This window comes from Cynoglossus semilaevis, chromosome 8 (genome assembly GCF_000523025.1).
Source record: "Cynoglossus semilaevis isolate Cse_v1.0 chromosome 8, Cse_v1.0, whole genome shotgun sequence".
NCBI lineage: Eukaryota > Metazoa > Chordata > Actinopteri > Pleuronectiformes > Cynoglossidae > Cynoglossus > Cynoglossus semilaevis.
This window is the reverse complement of record NC_024314.1, coordinates 19,252,366-19,276,103: the sequence shown is the minus strand read 5'-3', so window position 1 is coordinate 19,276,103 and position 23,738 is coordinate 19,252,366. Positions and strand designations below refer to the sequence as shown.

At 40.6% G+C, this 23,738-nt stretch overlaps 1 protein-coding gene across 1 annotated transcript in view; it reads right to left on the bottom strand.

Annotated features, from left to right (window-relative positions):
* The window catches only part of apaf1 (apoptotic peptidase activating factor 1), a 30,268-nt gene extending 7,276 nt beyond the window's left edge, over positions 1 to 22,992 (bottom strand). The window contains exons 1-26 of the mRNA XM_008315542.3: positions 22,797 to 22,992; positions 21,994 to 22,166; positions 21,718 to 21,907; positions 21,063 to 21,260; positions 20,764 to 20,953; positions 20,528 to 20,640; positions 20,316 to 20,447; positions 20,000 to 20,238; positions 19,743 to 19,910; positions 19,133 to 19,264; positions 18,900 to 19,013; positions 18,509 to 18,693; positions 18,299 to 18,425; positions 17,998 to 18,123; positions 17,779 to 17,919; positions 17,516 to 17,641; positions 16,880 to 17,026; positions 16,502 to 16,630; positions 16,286 to 16,411; positions 16,060 to 16,179; positions 15,819 to 15,944; positions 14,187 to 14,312; positions 9,840 to 9,971; positions 9,610 to 9,735; positions 7,746 to 7,871; positions 4,894 to 5,040 (exon numbers count right to left, since the gene is read on the bottom strand). Coding sequence (XP_008313764.1) covers positions 4,894 to 5,040; positions 7,746 to 7,871; positions 9,610 to 9,735; positions 9,840 to 9,971; positions 14,187 to 14,312; positions 15,819 to 15,944; positions 16,060 to 16,179; positions 16,286 to 16,411; positions 16,502 to 16,630; positions 16,880 to 17,026; positions 17,516 to 17,641; positions 17,779 to 17,919; positions 17,998 to 18,123; positions 18,299 to 18,425; positions 18,509 to 18,693; positions 18,900 to 19,013; positions 19,133 to 19,264; positions 19,743 to 19,910; positions 20,000 to 20,238; positions 20,316 to 20,447; positions 20,528 to 20,640; positions 20,764 to 20,953; positions 21,063 to 21,260; positions 21,718 to 21,907; positions 21,994 to 22,137 — 3,630 coding nt within the window. The 5' untranslated portion in view covers positions 22,138 to 22,166; positions 22,797 to 22,992. The remainder of the gene's footprint in view (positions 1 to 4,893; positions 5,041 to 7,745; positions 7,872 to 9,609; positions 9,736 to 9,839; positions 9,972 to 14,186; positions 14,313 to 15,818; positions 15,945 to 16,059; positions 16,180 to 16,285; positions 16,412 to 16,501; positions 16,631 to 16,879; positions 17,027 to 17,515; positions 17,642 to 17,778; positions 17,920 to 17,997; positions 18,124 to 18,298; positions 18,426 to 18,508; positions 18,694 to 18,899; positions 19,014 to 19,132; positions 19,265 to 19,742; positions 19,911 to 19,999; positions 20,239 to 20,315; positions 20,448 to 20,527; positions 20,641 to 20,763; positions 20,954 to 21,062; positions 21,261 to 21,717; positions 21,908 to 21,993; positions 22,167 to 22,796) is intronic.
* Between the last annotated feature and the right edge of the window lie 746 nt (positions 22,993 to 23,738).

Sequence of the window (23,738 nt, the reverse complement as noted above, 5' to 3'; positions counted from 1 at the left end):
TCAGGAGTTGGTTGGTTTTATGTGTCTTCAGAAGAAATATATTAAAGACCAAACACATAATGCAAGGCTGTTTTTCACGTAAACCATGTGAGCCAACGTGTTATGAAGATGTGTTTGTTTTTACCATCATTATATACATTGATTCAAGGTGATGCTGCAGTTAAACCAACTGAATTAATTACAGTATTTGTTAATATTACAGAGACCAAGCTAATGAACTATATAATACAGATGTTGGAAGCAACTATCCTGTCGTGATAGGCTACCTGGGATGATCATGATCAGCAAAGAAAAAAAAAAATCTGGGAAGGTAATTAAATTTAAGTCACTCTATTTACGAATATATAATACATGTTAATTTTAAGAGACTACATGACCAGTTTTCACCTACTTTTAGTGATGTTTAAAAAAAAACATGGTAAAAATATTTATAAAGTTAGAGGGATTTTTTTTAAAAAAAAGGGAAGAAAAATGTAGCACAAACATTTCCAAAATGTTTCTAAGAGAAAAGTGATTCACGCCACATAAAATATTTATAAAGTTAGAGGGATTTTCACGCCACGTTTTGTTGCTCAATTCAGATTTTTTTTGTGTGGTTGTTCATGTTAAGAGTTTAAAAGTGTCGTGAACAGTCTACGACACTAGAGTTTATAACCACGTTTCCCCCCGCTCTGACACAGAACCGTGACCTTTGTATCACTGAGGTCAAAGTCAGATAAAATGTGACTTGACATCAAAACATCATATCAGATCAGGTATCAGATTTGGGACCACGTATGAAGATGGCCTGGTTCCGATTCAGACTTCAAAAGAATCAGATCTGTACCGCTCACAACATCACAAAAAATGGGTCATGTCTGGACAAAACCAATTAGCCTAGCTTGATTATGAACACGCTCGACTGGAGCAAGGATTCACTGTGTTGATCGTAGGATGACTGATCAAATCAGAGTCTTGTATTTTGCTCACTCTCCTCACTCTGATAAGACTTCGGTCCTTATACGATAATGGTCTTTTAGATAACATTTCAACAGCGGTGGTGACAGATGTATCTCCAAGTTGGGAAGAATTAGCAGATCAGAACTCTAGACTCATCAGATCAGACCTCCCTGCTGATGAGATACTGCCTCCGTCTGTCGACTGACAGCCGGCAGCTTAGTAAAACAGACCTCAGAGATATGGATTAAAGGTTAAACATGGCCACTTGTCAATGCAGGAGATCAGAGTCTATTATAATTAAGTTGTATTCTATGTAATATTGGAGAGTTATTCTGGGCCTGTGTGTGCGTGTGTGTGTGTGTGTTCTTGCTGTAAGGATGAGTCTTTTCACACCTGCTGCTTCCCTCTCAGATTGCAGTACCGCGGTAGATCAACGTGCAATAGCATTTTGTGATTGTGTGTGTGTGTGTGTGTGTGTGTGTGTGTGTGTGTGTGCAGGGGCAGGTGTGAGACAGAAAGCAGTGGCCTTTCTGAACAGGACGTGCAGCAGAAGGACAGTGGACTGATGGGATTCAGTGTGGGAAGTAACAGGCTTTTTCAGTGAGCTGGAGAGATAGCACTTCATCATACTCTGACACACACTCACACACACACACACGCACAGAGGTTGTGTTTTCATTATGTAAAAAGTGAAACCTGGGTGATAAGGAGCGGAAGAAAGGCTTCATTAAACACTCTGCACAGGCAACTGAACACAGCAGGGGATATTGGTCAAGTACACACACACCACGCACACGGATGCCTGCTGATTTTAATTACATTCACACTGCACACCTGACCGTGCAGACACGGAGAGGGAGAGATAAAGACAAAGAGAGAGAAAAGGCAGCGTGATAACTGATGGAATTACTGCCAGGGTGAAAATACAACATCATTCTGTGTGTGGACCCAAAAAAAAAAACAAAACAAAACTATGAGTGTTCATCATATTAACTGAGTAAAACCACTTGAGAAATCATCCTTCCAATATAAAAGACCCAGCAACACAGAGGAGTTACAGGAGCAGAAAGGTCTCGGGTGAATCACGCCGTGATGGTGTTATCATTTATTTTCAAGTAATTGTTCTTCCAAGAACTGTCACATGTTTAATTTAAATGACACCGTTTTTTATTTCTAATGCAAGGACGCACTCAGGCACTGCAACACCAGAGGGGCTCTCAGTCAGTCCACACAGTGATAAATCATCATCTCAGTAATTAACATCTCCGAGGGGCGGTGTTTAGATTAGCACGTAATCCATAATAATCTCATTTGGCTGGTACTAGCTCAACATCCATATCCGGTATTATATACATTCCGGTGCACTGATGCAGTTGTTACTTTTCCTGAAACTCACTGCACAAGAGATCCTCTCAGAGTTATTTGCTAAAACTGACAGCTTAACCAGATGCGGCCTCGCTTTTTTAATTTTAAATCCAGTGGGGCAGATTTTCAGGACTATAAAGTCAGGAAGGCCAGACATTTTCACTGGCTAATAAAATATGGATCAAAAGATGACAAATTGAAACTAGAAATGCCTCGGTCCGATACTCAGGATCGGTATCGGCCCAACATTGGGGAAAATTTCAGGACCTTCTACTGTTGTTGTATTAAAATGTCCACATATCTTTTATAAGAATTTATACAGAAATGGGTTACTGAATATAATCGGAATAGGCAAAAACTCTTTAAAGAAAACTTCGCCACAGCAGGGCTGTGTGTCTTAAAGAATTTTGAACTTTCTGTTTTAGAAAATGTTTGACTCGCAGCTCAATTTCCTGCAGCAATAAAAGTTCTCTTCAGAGTTCATACTAACGCTCCGCAGTGATCGAGCCTCTGAGGCATCAGTGAGACAATACTTGTGTAACCCGAAAAGCTTAAGTAGCAAAAGAGATCAAAGGTTCTTCCTACACTGGAAGTTGTTGTACGTATCTGAATGAACTCTGAATAATTAAAACAAACTCCAACATCAGATGCTTCATCTGTGACTCACAGATTTATCACATTTCATGGAATATTTTTCTGATCCTTCATAATGAATTTTCTCCTTCTCACCAGCTGAACATGAATTAAAAACAAATACCTTCCAGAAGGTGATAATTGTCGAAGCTTTTTCCCTCATTATCCCTTTTCCTAAATCAATTATTTGTGAAAGTTTTAGCTTTTTTGGCATATTTTGCAGACTTCTTGTCCAAAATGTTCCACGGAGGCAAAACAGCGAAGAGAGCTTCTTATTTAATTTAACAGGACACAGCACCATTGATACAACCAGTGGCTTTTTATTTAATTTAACAGGACACAGCGCCATTGATACAACCAGTGGAACCTAAGAGTTGGTAATGACTGGAACTGTTAAAGTGCCGAGTCCGAGCATGAAAGCTTTTGTTATATTCTCGACAACGGTCATTAAAATGATGGTCACTCCAGCTTATCACAGAGCTAGTGTTCCATCCATCACCAGACGTCCACACTTTGACGCAGTAATTGCTGTGACAGACACGGCCTGTGATCGGTGCCCGCTTGACAAACATTGAGATTAATCAATCAATGCTCCCGACATGGGGTCTCATTCTCTCAGACAGAAGTAATCATCCATCACTGCTCTCAACATCCACAGGCTGATCCATCAAGTCCATAACCTTCACTGAAGGAAGCCCAGGGCCCTGAGAGATTCTACTGCAGCAGTTGGTGCCAATTCACTTTTTACATTTATTTAGACTTTGGACCCAATGACTGACAGCTCTCAGCATTTCTAAATCACAATACAATCACAAATGTCTTAATATAAATAGAAGCCATGGATGAAACTATTGAAGTGCTAGATTAATATACATTTGTGGGTTTTTTAAATTCTTAATCACCATCCTCCAATAAACAAGTCTTGAAGTCGACGAGTCTTTTTCAACACGTTGGTTAAATTCATCAACAAAGCAGTGAATTCCACTGAGAAATATATTCTAGTTTTCTTTTGGTATTTACCGGGATCACATCGTTTTACTACCACTTTCTCTGGCATTAAAAATCACGTCTTTTTATGTGGGGTTTATGAAAGAGATTATCGATCTGAGAACAGACCTCACTTTTCTCTAAAATAACATAATCACGACATAAAGACATGGTATAAAAGCAACACATTTGGGCTCCATCCTGCGTTTTAGTTCATTTCCTATAACTTTATAATGCTGTCGGTGATACTTTGTGGGTTTTCATGGGTTGGTTTATTGTTATAGTGTCGGTCCATCTGTCTAAACTCTAGGCTGTAGTACAGCTGCAATCTAACTGTATCATCTCAGATATAAACAAAGTTAAATGTGCTGTTGTTCACACACACAGACACACACACACACAGACACAGACGAATGCTTGCACATATAGATACACATCTCTAATGATACCCAAAAATAAATCTTAATTCCAAACTATTTCTTTAATATCCAAAGACAGTATACAGTGTATCCCTACTGCAACAACAACAACAACAACAACTCACAAATATAACTACAGCAGGTACACACACATACACACACACACACACACACTAACGCAGTATCAGAGAGGTAACGTTATCTGGGATATAAAACCTTAATCACAGTCACTCTCTCTCTCTGGAGAATCACATCACTGTATCACAAAATGACCAGAGCCTGGAGGATACTGGCCGCTCTGTGACCCCATAAAATAAAGGCACGCACACACACACACACACATGCGCGCACACACTAAGTTACTAAGTGCATCAACTCTTATGTGGCGTTCACACCAAAAGCAATACTTGCGGACGGAGACGCTGCTTGTTTGACAGACTGTTTGTTCAGTATTCATTTTTAGTCTCATAAAGACAAGTTTTGGAACCGCTGCTGTAACCCCTTATACACTGAACACAACCAGTAACACCAATGAACGGGATCATCAAACCTTGATGTAGCCTCCGGTGGAGACCAGGAGGGAGTCGTCGGGTGAGAAGTGGAGATCAGTCACCCAGCCTCCGTGCAGTGAGTCCATGCCGTCTTTACCGTCCCTTGAGCAAATCTTCAGCAGAGTCCCATCTTTGACGTTCCACAGCTGTGAGGGACAGCAGGACATCATCAACCACAACTCTAGTAAATGAAAGTTAGCTAATAACATTGACAGATCATCAAGATTGTGCTAGGAATTAGCCAAAAGCCAAATTAACCGTAGCCTTGAAATAGCTAAAACCAGAAAAAAATATTAAGTGAAAGAATCACAAAGTTAGTAATACACTTTTTCCCTTGTCCTTGTCTGACCTATTAAGGGAAGCTCAGAGCGAATGGCAGAAGTACAGAGTTTGTATTTTTGCCTTTTAAGGAATTGTGCCAACATTCTTGAAATTAGGTTTCCATTTCACAAGGACAAAAATAGACTTGGTTAAAAAAAAAGAAGAAAAGAAAATTTCTGACCTTAGCATGTGGATACAACTGAGAAAGTTCCCATAAAACACCATGTCTAAGTGTGAAACGTGGTTGGTGGTCAGCTAATGAGTATTGCAGCTGTTATTCAACTGTGACATGTCTTATGTCAGGTAACATTAAACTCCAGGTTCTGTTGTTACACTGACTGACTAAATGCAGGCTGAAAGTTTAGTGCGGTTTATATCATTTGATTTGTGGCCTCGAGTTGTTTCCGGGTAATGGAGCACGTGGAGCTCAGAGGCCACTCGAGGGCATCGACTGGTTTTTTTTTTCTAACTGCTGCAGTTCCGCCATTTATCCACAGAGGCTTCTTCACATCTGCTCCCACCCTGCTCTGCTTCTCACACGGTCCGACTTTTCACTGACTTTGTGTCTGCTAAAGTGCGCTGCCAATTCTTCAAAACCTTGGGGATCCAATTTGGCAGCTCCTTCACCCCCTGCTGTCAGAACATCTTTTCCTCTTACTGATCTCCTTCATCAACCATTCTCCTACAACCTGCACCTCCTCCAGCACCTGGAGAGGAAGCCCTGCCACCTCACTCTCAACTCAGCCCTCTTCTGCAGCAATCATGACGAGTTAGTAACCACATGTGGAAATGACAGAGTTGACTCTTTACATATAACCAAATGAAAAGTAAAATGTAATTAAACACTACATACTGAAGTTTAAAAACAATATATGGCTAAAAACTTCTGAACACGTACTCTGATCTCGCCGTTGTCGTCTCCAGTGGCTAGACGTCGACTGTCCCAGGAGAACCTGCAGCTCCTGACGCACTCCTGGTGGCCGCTGAGTCTGTGGACACACTGCCAGGTCTCACAGAGCCACAACTGTGAAAGAGCAGAAAGTTAAGACAAAAGTGAGGAAAAACAAGCAATAACTGAGTTAGAAATCTAAAAATAAAAACCTTATTTTGTGTGTGACAGCTTCTGAATTATTCAAGGTTGAAATGTTTCAAATCTATGGTTCATGTATATAAATATGCCATTGGCTGAAAACAAAGGACTCATTTCAACTTTTTAAAGCATTCCGCCAACCACAGCTTTTGTTTTTTTTACTTTAAAAACACAACATTTAATTTTAGCACAGTCATAGATGTGGAATGAACGTGCAAAACCTGACACTTTATATTATTATATCTGAGACCGTTACTGACTTCACACCATCCTTTTGAACGTGTCTCATTGTTCCATTTGATAGTAAAACTATTTACACCAAAGACTTGGTGATAACAATTAGAGAGTTTATATCTAGTAATCCATGTAATTTCCTTAAAGAGTCCTAGTAACAAAGTGCTCTCATTCCCTGCTGTCATCTCTTTCATGTTTTTTTTTATTTTTTTGATCCCTATCTTCTGTGTTCATTGTTTCTTTTCACATTTTTTTCTCCCCCCACCTTCCTCACCCCCTTCCTCTTCTTCTTCCTTGCTCTAGTTGCTTCCTGTGCTGCACAGAAAATAACATGGCTCATAATTAGACACTTGTACACAGAAACTACCATTCATTTAAAGGCCAGGCAAAAGAAATGGAGGAAAGGAAATAAGCAGAACTGCAAAGGGGTTTTTTTTCCAACAAGAACATTCATGGATTCTGGTTTAAACTCTTCACTTACATAAAAAAAACATCTTGAGGTTTGTTTCATATTACAAAATATTTTAATTTGTAAAACAAGGACTTTGACTATGACTATGTCACACACCTTCTGGTTTTCACAAACTGTCAGAACTACACATACACGTAGACATAATGCATTCCCTGACCCAGTGATCATCAACTGGCAAATCTTAAACCTCAACCTAATGGGGACCTGAAAAAAAGATTTTTTTGTGGCGTGGGTTTTTTCCGGGTAAAGGGGCCCGGGGGGCCCCAGAGCCCCCTCGAGGGCATCGACTGTTTTTTTTTTTCTAACTGCTGCAGTTCCGCCATTTATCCACAGAGGCTTCTTCACATCTGCTCCCACCCTGCTCTGCTTCTCACACGGTCCGACTTTTCACTGACTTTGTGTCTGCTAAAGTGCGCTGCCAATTCTTCAAAACCTTGGGGATCCAATTTGGCAGCTCCTTCACCCCCTGCTGTCAGAACATCTTTTCCTCTTACTGATCTCCTTCATCAACCATTCTCCTACAACCTGCACCTCCTCCAGCACCTGGAGAGGAAGCCCTGCCACCTCACTTTCAACTCAGCCCTCTTCTGCAGCAATCATGACGAGTTAGTAACCACATGTGGAAATGACAGAGTTGACTCTTTACATATAACCAAATGAAAAATAAAATGTAATTAAACACTAAATACTAAAGTTTAAAAACAATATATGGCTAAAAACTTCTGAACACGTACTCTGATCTCGCCGTTGTCGTCTCCAGTGGCTAGACGTCGACTGTCCCAGGAGAACCTGCAGCTCCTGACGCACTCCTGGTGGCCGCTGAGTCTGTGGACACACTGCCAGGTCTCACAGAGCCACAACTGTGAAAGAGCAGAAAGTTAAGACAAAAGTGAGGAAAAACAAGCAATAACTGAGTTAGAAATCTAAAAATAAAAACCTTATTTTGTGTGTGACAGCTTCTGAATTATTCAAGGTTGAAATGTTTCAAATCTATGGTTCATGTATATAAATATGCCATTGGCTGAAAACAAAGGACTCTGTCCTCATTTCAACTTAATTTTTAAAGCATTCCGCCAACCACAGCTTTTGTTTTTTTTACTTTAAAAACACAACATTTAATTTTAGCACAGTCATAGATGTGGAATGAACGTGCAAAACCTGACACTTTATATTATTATATCTGAGACCGTTACTGACTTCACACCATCCTTTTGAACGTGTCTCATTGTTCCATTTGATAGTAAAACTATTTACACCAAAGACTTGGTGATAACAATTAGAGAGTTTATATCTAGTAATCCATGTAATTTCCTTAAAGAGTCCTAGTAACAAAGTGCTCTCATTCCCTGCTGTCATCTCTTTCATGTTCTTTTTTATTTTTTTGATCCCTTTCTTCTGTGTTCATTGTTTCTTTTCACATTTTTTTCTCCCCCCACCTTCCTCACCCCCTTCCTCTTCTTCTTCCTTGCTCTAGTTGCTTCCTGTGCTGCACAGAAAATAACATGGCTCATAATTAGACACTTGTACACAGAAACTACCATTCATTTAAAGGCCAGGCGAAAGAAATGGAGGAAAGGAAATAAGCAGAACTGCAAAGGGGTTTTTTTTCCAACAAGAACATTCATGGATTCTGGTTTAAACTCTTCACTTACATAAAAAAAAACATCTTGAGGTTTGTTTCATATTACAAAATATTTTAATTTGTAAAACAAGGACTTTGACTATGACTATGTCACACACCTTCTGGTTTTCACAAACTGTCAGAACTACACATACACGTAGACATAATGCATTCCCTGACCCAGTGATCATCAACTGGCAAATCTTAAACCTCAACCTAATGGGGACCTGAAAAAAAGATTACACACACAGCTTAATTATTATTTTGCCTGAAAGTGTGGACTAAACCCAGATTCCTGTGTGAACCAATGACTGAGAAACAGCCTCGCTTCTGGACTCTACTAAGCCACCAGTCATCAGTCATGAGTGGAAGCTAAGAGATGTTTTAATCTAACCACGAATCCACAGTCATTTATGATCCAAGAATAGTTGAGGACACAGTTTATGTCCTTTCATTCAGAGTAGAAATATTTAACAGAGGCACAAAAAGAGAGACAGTTCTGAATATGTTCAGCATGTCCTGTTCCTTTGTTCCCTTCTCCGTGGGGGTTGAGTTTTTTTTTTTTTTTAATATTCTGCAGCATTCAGTTTATAAAGTCAGTCAAAGTCAGGCCAAAGTCGAGTGCAGCAGTGTTGGTAAAATGCGGTCTGTCCAAAATTACACCTTGACAGGAAGGCAGTGGTTCAGAATGTCCACTGACTTCAATTTGCTTTGAGTAAATACAAGTCCAGCGCGAGCGTAGCAGGGCAGCGTTGACCTGTATCTGAATCCCCAGACCTGAGTCAAGTCCCTCTGGTCCTTCAACTGCACTGCTGCACAAACTTTTCAGCCTCTAATATCACTGGCAGACTATGAGCCTATGTGCTGAAAACAACAAGTCTGGAGGGAAGATGCTAATGTGTAATAGGTCAAAATGTTGCCGGCAGCGTAACAGACATGTGTTGACTCGAGTGTGTGTGTGTGTAAATGTGACTAACCTTCACAGTCTTGTCAGCAGAGGCAGTGGCAAAAAAGCAGCCGTCTGGCGAGACATGACAGGACAGAATGGCTCCCACATGAGCGTCGATGTCCCGCATTGTCTCTCCACTTTTTATGTCCCACACCTAAGAGCGAGGAATGAGACGGTGCTGAATATTTAATGTTTACGATAATGCTGCTGCTGAAAACTGACTGTAAATGGTTAAGTGTGTCACAGGACCACAGTCACCTTAACGGTACCATCGTACGACCAGGACAGGAGTCGGGACTCAGATGCTGAGTTGGAGAGAAGTGAGAAGCATCGGACTTGTTCTTTGTGACCCCGAAGTACTTTACACTCTCCAGACGGCCACGCCCACACCTTCATAAGACCCAGGAGAGACGGACATGAGAAAATTAGAACACAGACTAACAGTAAAGTATTTGTTAACTTAAGGTCAACCTACGTCAACTCTCGCCCTTTCCTGCAAATGGCGCTAATAATACAGTTGTGTTGGCCATGATCTAATCTTGTCACTAATTTAAAATATTCTGCAGAACAACCTATAATATAGATTACAGCAGCACTTCCCAAAGTGTGGTCTCGGTCCCAATTCACAGAGTGCTATTGCTGGCAGGACACAGCAAGACAAATTAATCTGAATTTCTTTTTCTTTTCTTTTTTGGGAAACCGGAAAATAACTGTGACTTCCTTCGCTCAACGAGAACGAAGAGAGAGAGAGAGAATCAGTTTTGTAGGAATTGACAAGTCCAGCAGGTACAGAAAAGCATCATATGAAAGGCAGAGTATAGAATCTGGTGGTCAAGCCTGAACATATGTGAAGATCCTTGGTCCAGATTATGCCAAGATATATTGTTACCTATGAATTGTTAAAAATTCCAACAAAGAGCCAACCTCATCATTTTATATTCCAGGTTGATTCTCATTTATTCCCATGGATTCCTGTAAATTTCCATCAATCAACCTTGATTTAAATTTGGCAAAATATGTGACAATGGCACCATATAACTTCTATTAGCATGACTAAAGAATTTGGCACCATATAACTTCTATTAGCTAAACAATGACTTCACTTAGGGGGGGGGTGACTGCTTAACATGTACTTCACTTATAAACTGCTACTGCTTAACATTTCTTACCACATCAGTGATGCCTAAGATTTTATTGAACACATGACATCTAAGTAGAGAAAAAAAAATCAAAAGTCGGCTTTCTTTGTTACAGCCACACAACATCCACTGATCACATGACAGGGAGCCATAGATGCTGCACTGCAGCCATGTAGTGTACAGTACATACTGGGGCTGTCAGGGCAGAAAAACAACTGCATGATACTGCTCAGATCCAGGTAGTGCAAAATATTATTTTTCCATTTTCTGGCAACCTGAATCTACTTGGGTTAAGCTAATGCAAACGATGGACCCGTACATCTGTCAACCTTGAGCTTATATCATGTCAGTATGCAAATGAATGAAGACGGGAGTTCAGCCGGACGCCTCTTATCAGGCTCCAGGTTTGTTGTGTGCACCTTTTTCTCCTTCTCAATAAAATCTGTCACTGGTCCAAAGGTTAGAATCCATCACCGCCCCCACGTCCCAGTGCCATTAGATCATTTTACATTCACTTTGTGTCTGCACTGACATCTATAGATAACACACTTTCATTATCAGGCCAGCAGATGTCAAACAACATAAATCTGCAAGACGGGTGAATGTGAATGTGCAGCGGACGGTCCAGAGAAAGCGATGCTGCAGGCAGCTGCAGTGTGAATACGGATAAGTCGGGGGGGGAAAAATAGAGAGAGGAAGGCAGAGAGAAGGACGTGCTGCAGTGGACAGGTCCATCAGTAAGAAGAAAGGATGAGGGAGGAAGAGGAGGAGGAGGTGGGATAGGAGAAGATAAAGGGGGAATGAGCACTAGAGCATGACAGGTGAGGAGTTGGGAAATGGTAACGGCCGAAAATACACACACACAAATACACGCACACATACAAACACACACACATACACAAGATGGAGTTGCACACAACCAACACCAGTGAGGGAGGAGAAGGGAGAGATAAGAAGTGTAGCCAAAGGCAACGAGAGGGAAAAAGAAGATGAGGAAACAGAAGTTGGGGAAATGAAGAGAAGAAAAACACTGGGATGTAACAGGTAGAGGAAGAGACTACAAAGAAATCGCAGTGCCATAAGCATGAGAAACCTAATGGAGAAGACAGTTTTACCCTAGGTGAGAAATGATTGAGATAAGAGGAGGAAAGAGGGAAACAGGAGGCGGGGCGAGGGAAGGAGGTCAAAGAACGGGCCATGGATTAGATGAGAAGAGGGAAGAATCGAGCTACAGACCCTGATGGTGGTGTCCTCCGACGATGTGATGAGGGTTTGGCCATCGTGGATGAACTTGCAGTGAAGAACTGTCTTGGTGTGTCCCTGCAGAGTGGCCAGAGGCTTTCCTGAGGCCAACTCCAACACCTGCATGACAAAAAACAAACGTTACCACCACAAACTGCTCTATTACCAAACTATTCAAGTTTGGTCTTCAGCACTCATCAGCATCACAGAACACCATCCATCCATCGACATCTTAAACCTTAAAGGGAACTGTGTGCAGCATATATATATATAAAATCATAAAATTTTTTGGAAAGGATCTGTATATATAATCATAACGCAACCAAGGAGGAGCTTGGTTTACAACCTGCACACAGACTAACAGTAAAGTATTTGTTAACTTAAGGTCAACCTACGTCAACTCTCGCCCTTTCCTGCAAATGGCGCTAATAATACAGTTGTGTCGGCCATGATCTAATCTTGTCACTAATTTAAAATATTCTGCAGAACAACCTATAATATAGATTACAGCAGCACTTCCCAAAGTGTGGTCTCGGTCCCAATTCACAGAGTGCTATTGCTGGCAGGACACAGCAAGACAAATTAATCTGAATTTCTTTTTCTTTTCTTTTTTGGGAAACAGGAAAATAACTGTGACTTCCTTCGCTCAACGAGAACGAAGAGAGAGAGAGAGAATCAGTTTTGTAGGAATTGACAAGTCCAGCAGGTACAGAAAAGCATCATATGAAAGGCAGAGTATAGAATCTGGTGGTCAAGCCTGAACATATGTGAAGATCCTTGGTCCAGATTATGCCAAGATATATTGTTCCCTATGAATTATTAAAAATTCCAACAAAGAGCCAACCTCATCATTTTATATTCCAGGTTGATTCTCATTTATTCCCATGGATTCCTGTAAATTTCCATCAATCAACCTTGATTTAAATTTGGCAAAATATGTGACAATGGCACCATATAACTTCTATTAGCTAAACAATGACTTCACTTAGGGGGGGGGTGACTGCTTAACATGTCTTACCACATCAGTGATGCCTAAGATTTTATTGAACACATGACATCTAAGTAGAGAAAAAAAAATCAAAAGTCGGCTTTCTTTGTTACAGCCACACAACATCCACTGATCACATGACAGGGAGCCATAGATGCTGCACTGCAGCCATGTACTGTACAGTACATACTGGGGCTGTCAGGGCAGAAAAACAACTGCATGATACTGCTCAGATCCAGGTAGTGCAAAATATTATTTTTCCATTTTCTGGCAACCTGAATCTACTTGGGTTAAGCTAATGCAAACGATGGACCCGTACATCTGTCAACCTTGAGCTTATATCATGTCAGTATGCAAATGAATGAAGACGGGAGTTCAGCCGGACGCCTCTTATCAGGCTCCAGGTTTGTTGGGTGCACCTTTTTCTCCTTCTCAATAAAATCTGTCACTGGTCCAAAGGTTAGAATCCATCACCGCCCCCACGTCCCAGTGCCATTAGATCATTTTACATTCACTTTGTGTCTGCACTGACATCTATAGATAACACACTTTCATTATCAGGCCAGCAGATGTCAAACAACATAAATCTGCAAGACGGGTGAATGTGAATGTGCAGCGGACGGTCCAGAGAAAGCGATGCTGCAGGCAGCTGCAGTGTGAATACGGATAAGTCGGGGGGGGAAAAATAGAGAGAGGAAGGCAGAGAGAAGGACGTGCTGCAGTGGACAGGTCCATCAGTAAGAAGAAAGGATGAGGGAGGAAGAGGAGGAGGAGGTGGGATAGGAGAAGATAAAGGGGGAATGAGCACTAGAGCATGACAGGTGAGGAGTTGGGAAATGGTAACGGCCGAAAATACACACACACAAATACACGCACACATACAAACACACACACATACACAAGATGGAGTTGCACACAACCAACACCAGTGAGGGAGGAGAAGGGAGAGATAAGAAGTGTAGCCAAAGGCAACGAGAGGGAAAAAGAAGATGAGGAAACAGAAGTTGGGGAAATGAAGAGAAGAAAAACACTGGGATGTAACAGGTAGAGGAAGAGACTACAAAGAAATCGCAGTGCCATAAGCATGAGAAACCTAATGGAGAAGACAGTTTTACCCTAGGTGAGAAATGATTGAGATAAGAGGAGGAAAGAGGGAAACAGGAGGCGGGGCGAGGGAAGGAGGTCAAAGAACGGGCCATGGATTAGATGAGAAGAGGGAAGAATCGAGCTACAGACCCTGATGGTGGTGTCCTCCGACGATGTGATGAGGGTTTGGCCATCGTGGATGAACTTGCAGTGAAGAACTGTCTTGGTGTGTCCCTGCAGAGTGGCCAGAGGCTTTCCTGAGGCCAACTCCAACACCTGCATGACAAAAAACAAACGTTACCACCACAAACTGCTCTATTACCAAACTATTCAAGTTTGGTCTTCAGCACTCATCAGCATCACAGAACACCATCCATCCATCGACATCTTAAACCTTAAAGGGAACTGTGTGCAGCATATATATATATAAAATCATAAACCAAGTCAGTATTTTTTGACCCACTTACATCACTTGTTGGATTCATTGTTAATGACTTGTGAGCAGGTTTTTAACCAATAAGAAAACTGCTCTTGTAGAGATACTTTCAGAAGGATCTCTGAACAATAACAATGTTTCACATACATACGTTAATGTGACTACAAAAATCTGGAGCATCTCGTTACACAGGCCTTAAAAATAGAGCTGAGTTTGCAAAGATGTCCCAGAAGGTTTCCTGAAAGAAAAGAAGCTGTACTTTGTGGAAGTAAGAAGGTGAGGAGAGACTGCTGGTTAGACGCTGATAGGAACATCAAAAAGTAGGAACTGGTGGAGAGAGTCTAAAGTTCTGAATGCCCTCTGCAGCCTGCGATGGTCTGATGAGGATCTGACAGCACTGCAGACGTTCATGGGGGGGTTAGTGAACAAAACAGCTTTGCTATTAGAAGCCTCGGGATTTGCTGTGTCTGCATAAAAAACCAGTTTCTGTAAGGATGCTCCACAGATATACATATCTATCCCTGCTTCATTTTTATTTAGAAAAATGTGTGACTCAACGTCAGGAATCTGAGAAGCACAAGGAGAAATGGCAGATGAAAGCCCTGAACAAGCTTAACATACGCAATGTAAAAAAAAAAGGTTTGATCTTATTATCTTTAACAAACATTGCAGCACTTTTGAGACTCTCAATTTATCTTTAACAAACATTGCAGCACTTTGCAGTTTTGGCCAAAAGTGTTTCCTCAGACACAAACAGACGTGAGTTTGATCTGGATTAAAGCTCATGAATTATTAGTATTTTAATTTCTTCTCTAAGCCCCTGGTAGACACAACCAGGTGAGTAAGAAGGAAATGACACTGCTGCAGCAAACCGCAGTGGAACGACGATCCAACAGATGCAGAAACAGAGCTCCCTCTGGCGTACACATAGGGCACAACAAGAACAATCCTTTTAAATATTTCTCTCGACCTAGACTAAGATAATGCTTCTATTTTGCTAATTTAATTACATCCGGTCTCTTTCGTACAGAGTTTTACCTGTCAGAGAATAGATGGGTCAGGGAACTAAGGCCAGCAAGCATGAGGGAGGGCATTCACAAACACACAGCAGCCACAACATAGTTCATGAAGACTGAATAATCTAAAACCTAAAAAAATACATGGTTCCAACATCTGACATATTTCATTGAAACATTACTGCAAACACTAACATTTTTCAAGTTTAGGGTCACAAAAATGTATCCAACTTCCAAAATCAGACCAAGTTCAAACTTGGCACTCAGTAATAGACCAGCTGATTAAAGAGAAAGCAGAAATATTGTGTTTCAACAATTTTTGTTTTCTACCTGTACAGTTCCATTTTCTTGGCCCAGAGCCACAACAAATGGCTGCCTGCACAGACAAGTACACCTGATCCTGGACGACTTTTCTTCCGACTGGAACAGCAGCGATCCTGATGGACCCTCACGTACCTGAAACAGCGCACGTGATTCAGCTTTATTACTTCAGAATTTGATTGATATAAGTTTTTTTTTAAACCTACTTAAAAACCAATTGTTTCATTATTTTCATATATAATTCTGTCACCTGTAGCCTGTTGCAGTTGTCTGCAGCAGAAACTACGACCTCTCCATCATTGAAAACGACATCAGAATCTCTCTTCAGGCAGACGGCAGAAGTGGTGTGAACTTTCTTAGTCTCCCATAGCTTCAAGGAAAAAAAACAAGAGTGTTTTAATTCAGAAGAGGAACCGATCGTCTTTGAAGCCACATTTGTGTGAGGCCAAAGATAGTAGGATTTATCTGTATCTCACCCTGACGGTCTGGTCATCTGAGCAGGAGAGCAGCTGTGAGCCATCCAGAGAGAACTGAACTCTCTGGACCCAACTCAGGTGTCCACTGCAGTCGGCCATCTTTTTGTTAGCCACGAGGTCCCACAGCTGCAAGTAAAAAAAACACTACATAACTACATAAACTACACAGTAGACAAAGGTTGTTTCTACTTATATCAGCAAGAAAATGTGTTTTACCTCCACACCATAGTTGGAGAAAGCGATGGCCAACAGGTTACTAGTGGGACAGGCGTGACAGTACTGGACTGTGCTGAGACGGTTGGTTTTGATCTCTAACAACATGTCTGACGTCTCCACATCAAACAACTGAGAACAAAAAAAAGAACAGCAAACTAAACTGTATGCATACATACATACCTACATATCTATTATATATATATATATAATATAAAAAATAGACATCATGTCAGTGCTGCCATGAGAGATACAAAGTCAATAAGCTAAGTCACTGATCAATAATTCATCCATCATCAATAGATCCATCATCTACTGCTTATTCTTTTGCAGGGTCACATGGACCAAACCCATGTGTTGTTTTTATTCTAAAACACTCACCAAAACTGCGTTTCTGGCTGCACATGCTATTCGTTTGCCGTCTCCTGTCCAGGTGCTGCACTTAACCGGGACTGTCTCGTCACTCTCTGAGAACATGCTGCTCACATTGATGGTCTTCCACACATTGGCAGATGACACCTGAAACAGCTACAGCACACACAGATATCCCGTCAGAGACGACAAAAATATTGTGTGGTGAGTATCTGAAACATCTGTGATGTAGTTTAGGACCATTGTTAAAGACTGGATATAATTTTTGGGTTGCTTAAATTGAAGGTTGTGTAACATTATCCTTGTAAATGTAATTAACCTTTATGTAAATCATCTGGAAATGTCTGACCCAAGAATGGTCATGTTGAACTTTGTTGAAGTGTTTTTTTCATTATTAATTATTATTATTTGTATAAAACTAAAACAATTATGTTACTATTGACAATTGGATTTTTATAGAATAAAAGTAAGAATATTTTTGCAGCTCTTATTTGTTTGCATTGGTACAGGAAACATTAATTTAAATACACCCTAGACAACACTTGTTAATGGGATCTGAATATGTGCACATTTATTTTCCTTTTTTGTGAACTTGTAAATGAGGTACACATAAAAAAGTGAGCTTTATGAATATCAGATGCTGACCTTGACGGTGCCATCGTTGGAGGATGTAGACAAATATGTGTCGTTTGGTGAAAAACAACAGTGATTGACTGGCTCCAAGTGGCTGAACAAGGTATTTTGGCAAGTGGGTTTGTTCAGATTCCACAGCTACAGGAAGAGAAGAAGAACGACAAGGGTTTAAATCCAGCAGTTATCAGGTGAGATTGGGATTCCACCATGGACATTTCTTTATGTCGGAGCTGTTCTTTAAGAAGACTTTTTGCAGCACCAACAGAGTCACTCACCTTCACATTTAAGAACTTGTCATTGGAGCATGTAGCCAGGAGGACTTGTCTCCTCAGGTTTGTGAACTGACAATGGTTGATCTGCTCTTCATGCTCCTCTGAGAAGACCCTCAGCAGCATATCACGATCCAAATTCCAAATCTAGCAAAAGTAATTATATTTGTTAATGTATTTTACACCTAAGTTGGGTTTAAATGAGGTTTTTGGTCGTGACTTTACCTTAACTTTCCGGTCACTAGAGCAGGTGGCGATGAGACAATCGTCAGGGGAGAAGGCACAACAGAGAACCTCGTCATCGTGGGCCTGGATCTCCGTGAGCTTCTCACCTGTGGTGCTTCTAAACACCTGACAACAAAGACAGGACTATTATAGTTGTACTGCACATGACTGTTAAGGTTTTTACGTTTCAATCCAGGGCATTTAAACTTGTTTTAAAGTTACTTTCTTTTAGTATTTTCCACTAGTTTGACACAATTAAAACTAAATAGTGCAATTCCCAAAACAATAGCTGCTTTGATACCTTGAGTGTCTTACTGGCTCCACAAGTGGCGATCTTGGTTCCATCATTGGAGAAGCAGGCTGAGTTGATGGAGCCCTGGTGTGGGTGGATCACCAGGAGAGACAGATTCTCTACGCTGTTCTTATTCCTAGACAAAAACACACAAGAATAACATTAGAATGTTTTTTTCACACACTATAGACAGTATAACATTGTTTTGGTTTTACGTACAACCAGTCAAAGTAGAGTTTCCCTCTGTTTGCTCTGTCCAGTGCCTGCACTAGGGCCTGTCTATAAACATCTGAAGTATGAGGCTCAGACAATGCCAGTTGAACCACATCTGGAAAGGGACGCTGCTCCAGCTGGTGGCCATTTAGGGACAGGAACTCTTGGAAATGACTACGCACGCCATCGTTCTACGAGGATGGAAAGCATTACATTTCTTATATATGTACAGAAACACATACTGTGTGTGTATATATATATATATATACATATACATATATACATATATATATATATATATACATACATATATACACACACACACACACACACACAGATACACACAGCAAATGCACCCATCTTAAACAGAACAACCTAACTGAAGACATGTGCTGACCTCTTTGTCTAAACTTGGTCCGTACTCCATGTAGTCATTGATGAGGTGGGCTGGACCCATTATCTGGGCCTTGGTGCAAACCCAGTCCAGAGAAAACATTAGTGAATAGAGTTCCTGCAGAGGTAGAATCAGACCAAAAGAGAAAAAGCAGCTTTTAGTTTTTAACCAAATCAACATGAGTAGCTAAAGAACTACTAGAATGTCTGATGGCCACCTGTGCAAACGTCTCTTACCTGAGAAAGGCTAGCTTTAGCCATGTGGTAGGTCAAAAACCTAATCCAGTAAAGACAATCTTTGTCTTTGGAGATCGGCGGACCATCTCTGTAGTGCTGCTGGTACTGACGCACCATCTTAGTGTGAAGGCTCTGAAGTGAAAGTGTTGGACATAAACCAGTTGTCTGTTAGCAGAAAGCTAGAGTTGTTTTGATGCCTTTTATGCAGTATGAGTATATTTATGTGCATACTCGCCTACAGCGTGTTGGTATGAGCTCAACTCAAACCACAGTAAGGACACCAAGCAGGAAAAAATTACAGTCAGTTTTATTTTCTTTTATGAAAAGACGGATATTTTCAATCCAAAAAAAACAAAAGGTCTTCAAACTGACTCTGTCGTCACATTAGACAAAATGTTAATATAATTAATGATAAAATAAGATTTTGAAAAAAATATAAAAGTAAATTATGTTAATAATTGACGTTGAGGAGATAGTACCCATTATTATTAATATTTGTGTACGACTATTTGAATGCAACATCTGGCCTCATACTGATACTAGTTTTGGTATAGGTGCATTTCTATTATAAACAGGCTATTGTATATGAGCTCTATCAACAAAATCCCACCTCTAGCTGGTTGCGATTCTGCTCCACCAGAAAGTCCAGCTGAAGGTCATGGAGGTAATACAGACAGGGTTTGTTGTTATTGTCCACAAAAAGCAGGGATTTGTCAACAAACCCCTGGAGGATGTCCTCCACCTCCTCCTCCTCCAGGTCCCACAGAACTGACAGAACCTAAAACAAGTGACACTGTCATTCTGTATTTCTGAAGACAGTGGAAATTAAGTGTAACATTTGAGGAGATCGTGACTTGGACTACAAACCTTAGCTGGAATTTTGATGTCCTTCTCAAACACAGTCAGATACTTGTAAAGCTCTTGATGTTCCTCAGGCAGCACCTCAATGCTCGCAGCCATGGCCTGGTCCAGGGCGTCGTAATCATAGGAGGAGGACTTACGTATTCGCTTAAACTGCTTCTGCTGAAGCTGGCGTAGGTAATACTGCCAGCGGTTTGGTTTATCCTTAAGCAGAGCCCCGATCAGCGACACCACCAGGGGGGAACCTGAGAGTGTGAGACAATAACGTCCTATAAACCTTCAAGCTTCAATGTTACAAATGGATGAGTTTGAGTTGACAGACCTTTACACTCTACGACGATGCGCCGAGCCTCCTCAGGCAGTCCATGAGGTTGGATGTCAGTGTACAGTCCCAGTATTTCCAGTGCCTTGCTTTCCTCCAGACCACTCTCAACTTCAACCTCATACTTGGCCCCTAAGACACAATGTAACGTCAGGTTGATTTTATCAATCCTTTAACTTTTTTTTGAGCACGGGAAACAATGTTGTGCATACCACTAACGGAATCGGTGAGGCCTCTATTTCTGGTGGTCAGGAGAATGCGACAGTGGATGTCAAAGACTTTAAGCACTGAGCTGTCCCAGACGTCATCTAACATCAGCAGAGATCTAATAAACCAGAGCAAAAACAGAGAAGTGGTCAGAAATCTGTAACTGTGTCTGTAGGCCTGTTGACCAAAGATAATAAGTACATGGTGTCATCATCAGTATGTAGTATGAAAGTGCCACCACCTCGGATATCTGCGGAGCATGAGGAAGCGCAGACGCTCCTTGGCCTCATCTAAAGAGTTTGGACAACGATGGGCAGAGTGGGAATGCAGATTCTGCTCCAGACGGAAACATAATGACTGGATCTTTAGCAAAAGGTCAGGTTTCTCCAACTGGCCAATGGACAACCAGTGGACACCACCAGGAAAGCAATCTGCAAAGGGAGAAAAAGTATATGAGCTGTACATGAAACTGCTGTGTTTGAGAGTGCTTCAATAATATCTGCCAAATGATTGGACATTTTTGGGTCAGTGCTGACTCACCACCAAGGAGGTCTTGGTGTCGAACAGCCTCGGCAGCCAGAACAGATTTTCCTGAGCCTGCCATCCCAAAAACAGTGACCCAGCCTGAATCTTCCTTCAAACGATAAAGTTTCTCTCTAAGCCGGTTCAAAAGCTCTGGTCGGCTGACAAACACTACGGGTCTCTGAGGCACACCACCTTCACTTAGCAGCATTTGAACTGTTGAACAAAGTGCATAAAACTTGAAAAATAAACAATGCAACTTTCCAAAAGAATCAAAAGACATGGTGTGAACATTCTCTGCTAGTTTTCTAGAAGGAGATCTAATAACTGCACAAAAGCAGTTTGAATGAGGTCACTGTATATATATTTTAATGCATTGTCAAACATTTTGATCATTATATGGTAATCTTTTTGATAAGAATTCATTTCTGAGTCTGTTTTATTTTTTTACATATGTACAGTATCCAAAACATATAAACAACTTATCTAGTATGTTGAGATCTATGCATAACAAAAATACTTGATATGCACTAAACTAATCTATTTAAGGTGCCTCCTGGGTATTATAGGATGAGTTTGCACATCTTACTGTCCAGACGTCATACCTGAAAATGGCCTTACATTTTCACACCCACAGAAGTGACAGTTCAAACAATTGTCTCTACTTCCTCACCATAGGACGTGTTCTCATCAGACAGCTTTTCATAACCATTGGAGGAAATCTGTGGAAGGTTGTCATACAGCAACCTGGCTAAATCGTCATATGCCTCTTTGACCAGAGCATTATAGAACGAGATGAAGGCACAGTTGTCTTTCCTCAGGAGAAGCTCGATCAGAGAAGCAGCCTGGTCTTTTCTGGTTGGCTGAATGGAGAGAGAAATAGAAGAATTTTTTTTAAAAAAGTATCTAGCTGCTTTTATGATTCTCAAACGCACTACCAAAAACTCACCTGTATCCTGACTTTTTCCTCCTCATCTACACTGATCACACCATCACTGATCATGTGATCCATAAGATATGAGGGCTTGATATCCTGTTCCAGTCTGTGACGGAAGCGCAACAGACAGCTGCGAGATGCTTCATCCAGCGCCATTTCTGCGAAGAAGTACCAACCATCCAGTACTATAAAGAAAACAAAAATGGCTACATATTAGCCAAAAATGATGCTTAAATTTGATCTAGGAAAAGCTCGAAGTTGGGCAAAAAAAGACAGGGATGTCCCTTCATGTTTGTAGCTGTAAGGGAGCCAAAAAAGGAGCTACAAGTTAGCAAAATTAACAAGTGTCAAGCATGAACCCTGCATTAACAGACAGGTTATCATACAAAAGATAGGAGATTGCAATACGATAAACAAACAAGGAAATAAAAAATGTTAGCCAAGGTCGTTACTTAAATTTACCATAGAAATACCTTAATACCACAAAAACAAACCACAGACATAGCTAGAATTTACCCCGAAAAGTTAACAACTAACATGGCACAAATGGCTCACTGTTTATTCCGAACTATAAAACAACATAGAAACAGCTACAAGTAAGCATAGACATAGGCACGTTAATTATCTTCGAAACATGTTTATCAAATTTTATAAATATTAGATACTAGGTATAGCTTGTTACCTCCTATTGGTTCCTATATTCTTCTTATTCTGTCTTACACCAGGCCGAAATACTTTTGGTGCTCATTTTCAGTACTTGTCTAGACAAGTTCTGTCGTACAGACAAAGGAAGAAACCGTAGAAATGCTACTTACAAGTCTCTCCCTTCAGTTCAGTTGACTCGAATCGTGTCAGCGGGCGAGACTGGGTTTAAAAGTATTCTAACGGGACACGCCACTACTTTTTTTTAATATTTACGTTATGCTACACGCCCGAATGACAAAAAGAACGCTTCCTGGTTCTCAACAAAAACAACTACCCCGGTGTTAGGCGACCAACGACGTGCGAGATCTGAGCCACGTGACAAATGAACTCACCCGCTTACAGAAGCTGTAACTGGGCAAAAGCGATGCTGCATTCAAGGACTGCAAAAACCTCGTACAAGACACACACTGTTTTGAAATTCCTTAAGTTAATGCTAGTTATAAATAATTAGAATAAAGTCTTGTATTCAACAATAATTAACCGTTTTAAATATATTTTATTGTAGAACACTTTAACTGTAGAAAAACTCAAAAGACTGTCTCTTTTTGTATGTCAATAATGCAGTCGCCAGATTTCCACAGTACTTTAATGTAGCTGTAACTGCCTAGAGACAGTGTAGGATTTTAGTTCAGAGTAATGTTGTGATATTTTATGCTTGAACGTCACAAATCATCTTCATATATTGTTTAAGTATTTTATATACATTTCTGTTATTTATTATTTGTATATTGTATTTATGACTATATTTCACATTTGCATTTGTTTCATTGCATCTTTATTGTGCCTTTGTAGGCACAATAAAGATGTCTATTCCACCTTGACCCTTTTGTTGAGGCAAAACAACAGTTTCTGATCTAATCTAATCAACTTCAGGTCCTCTCTGGTTTAATCGTTTTGCTATTTCTTGGAAAGTCCTATCTATGTCTACTTTCTTTGCAAGTATTTGCCAAATGTAATATATTTAAACCATTTCTAGATCATATTTTTTTTCTTTCTATTGACATTAAGCATTGTGCTTTTAGTGTTTGTAAATTTAGTTAGCTTTTCTAATC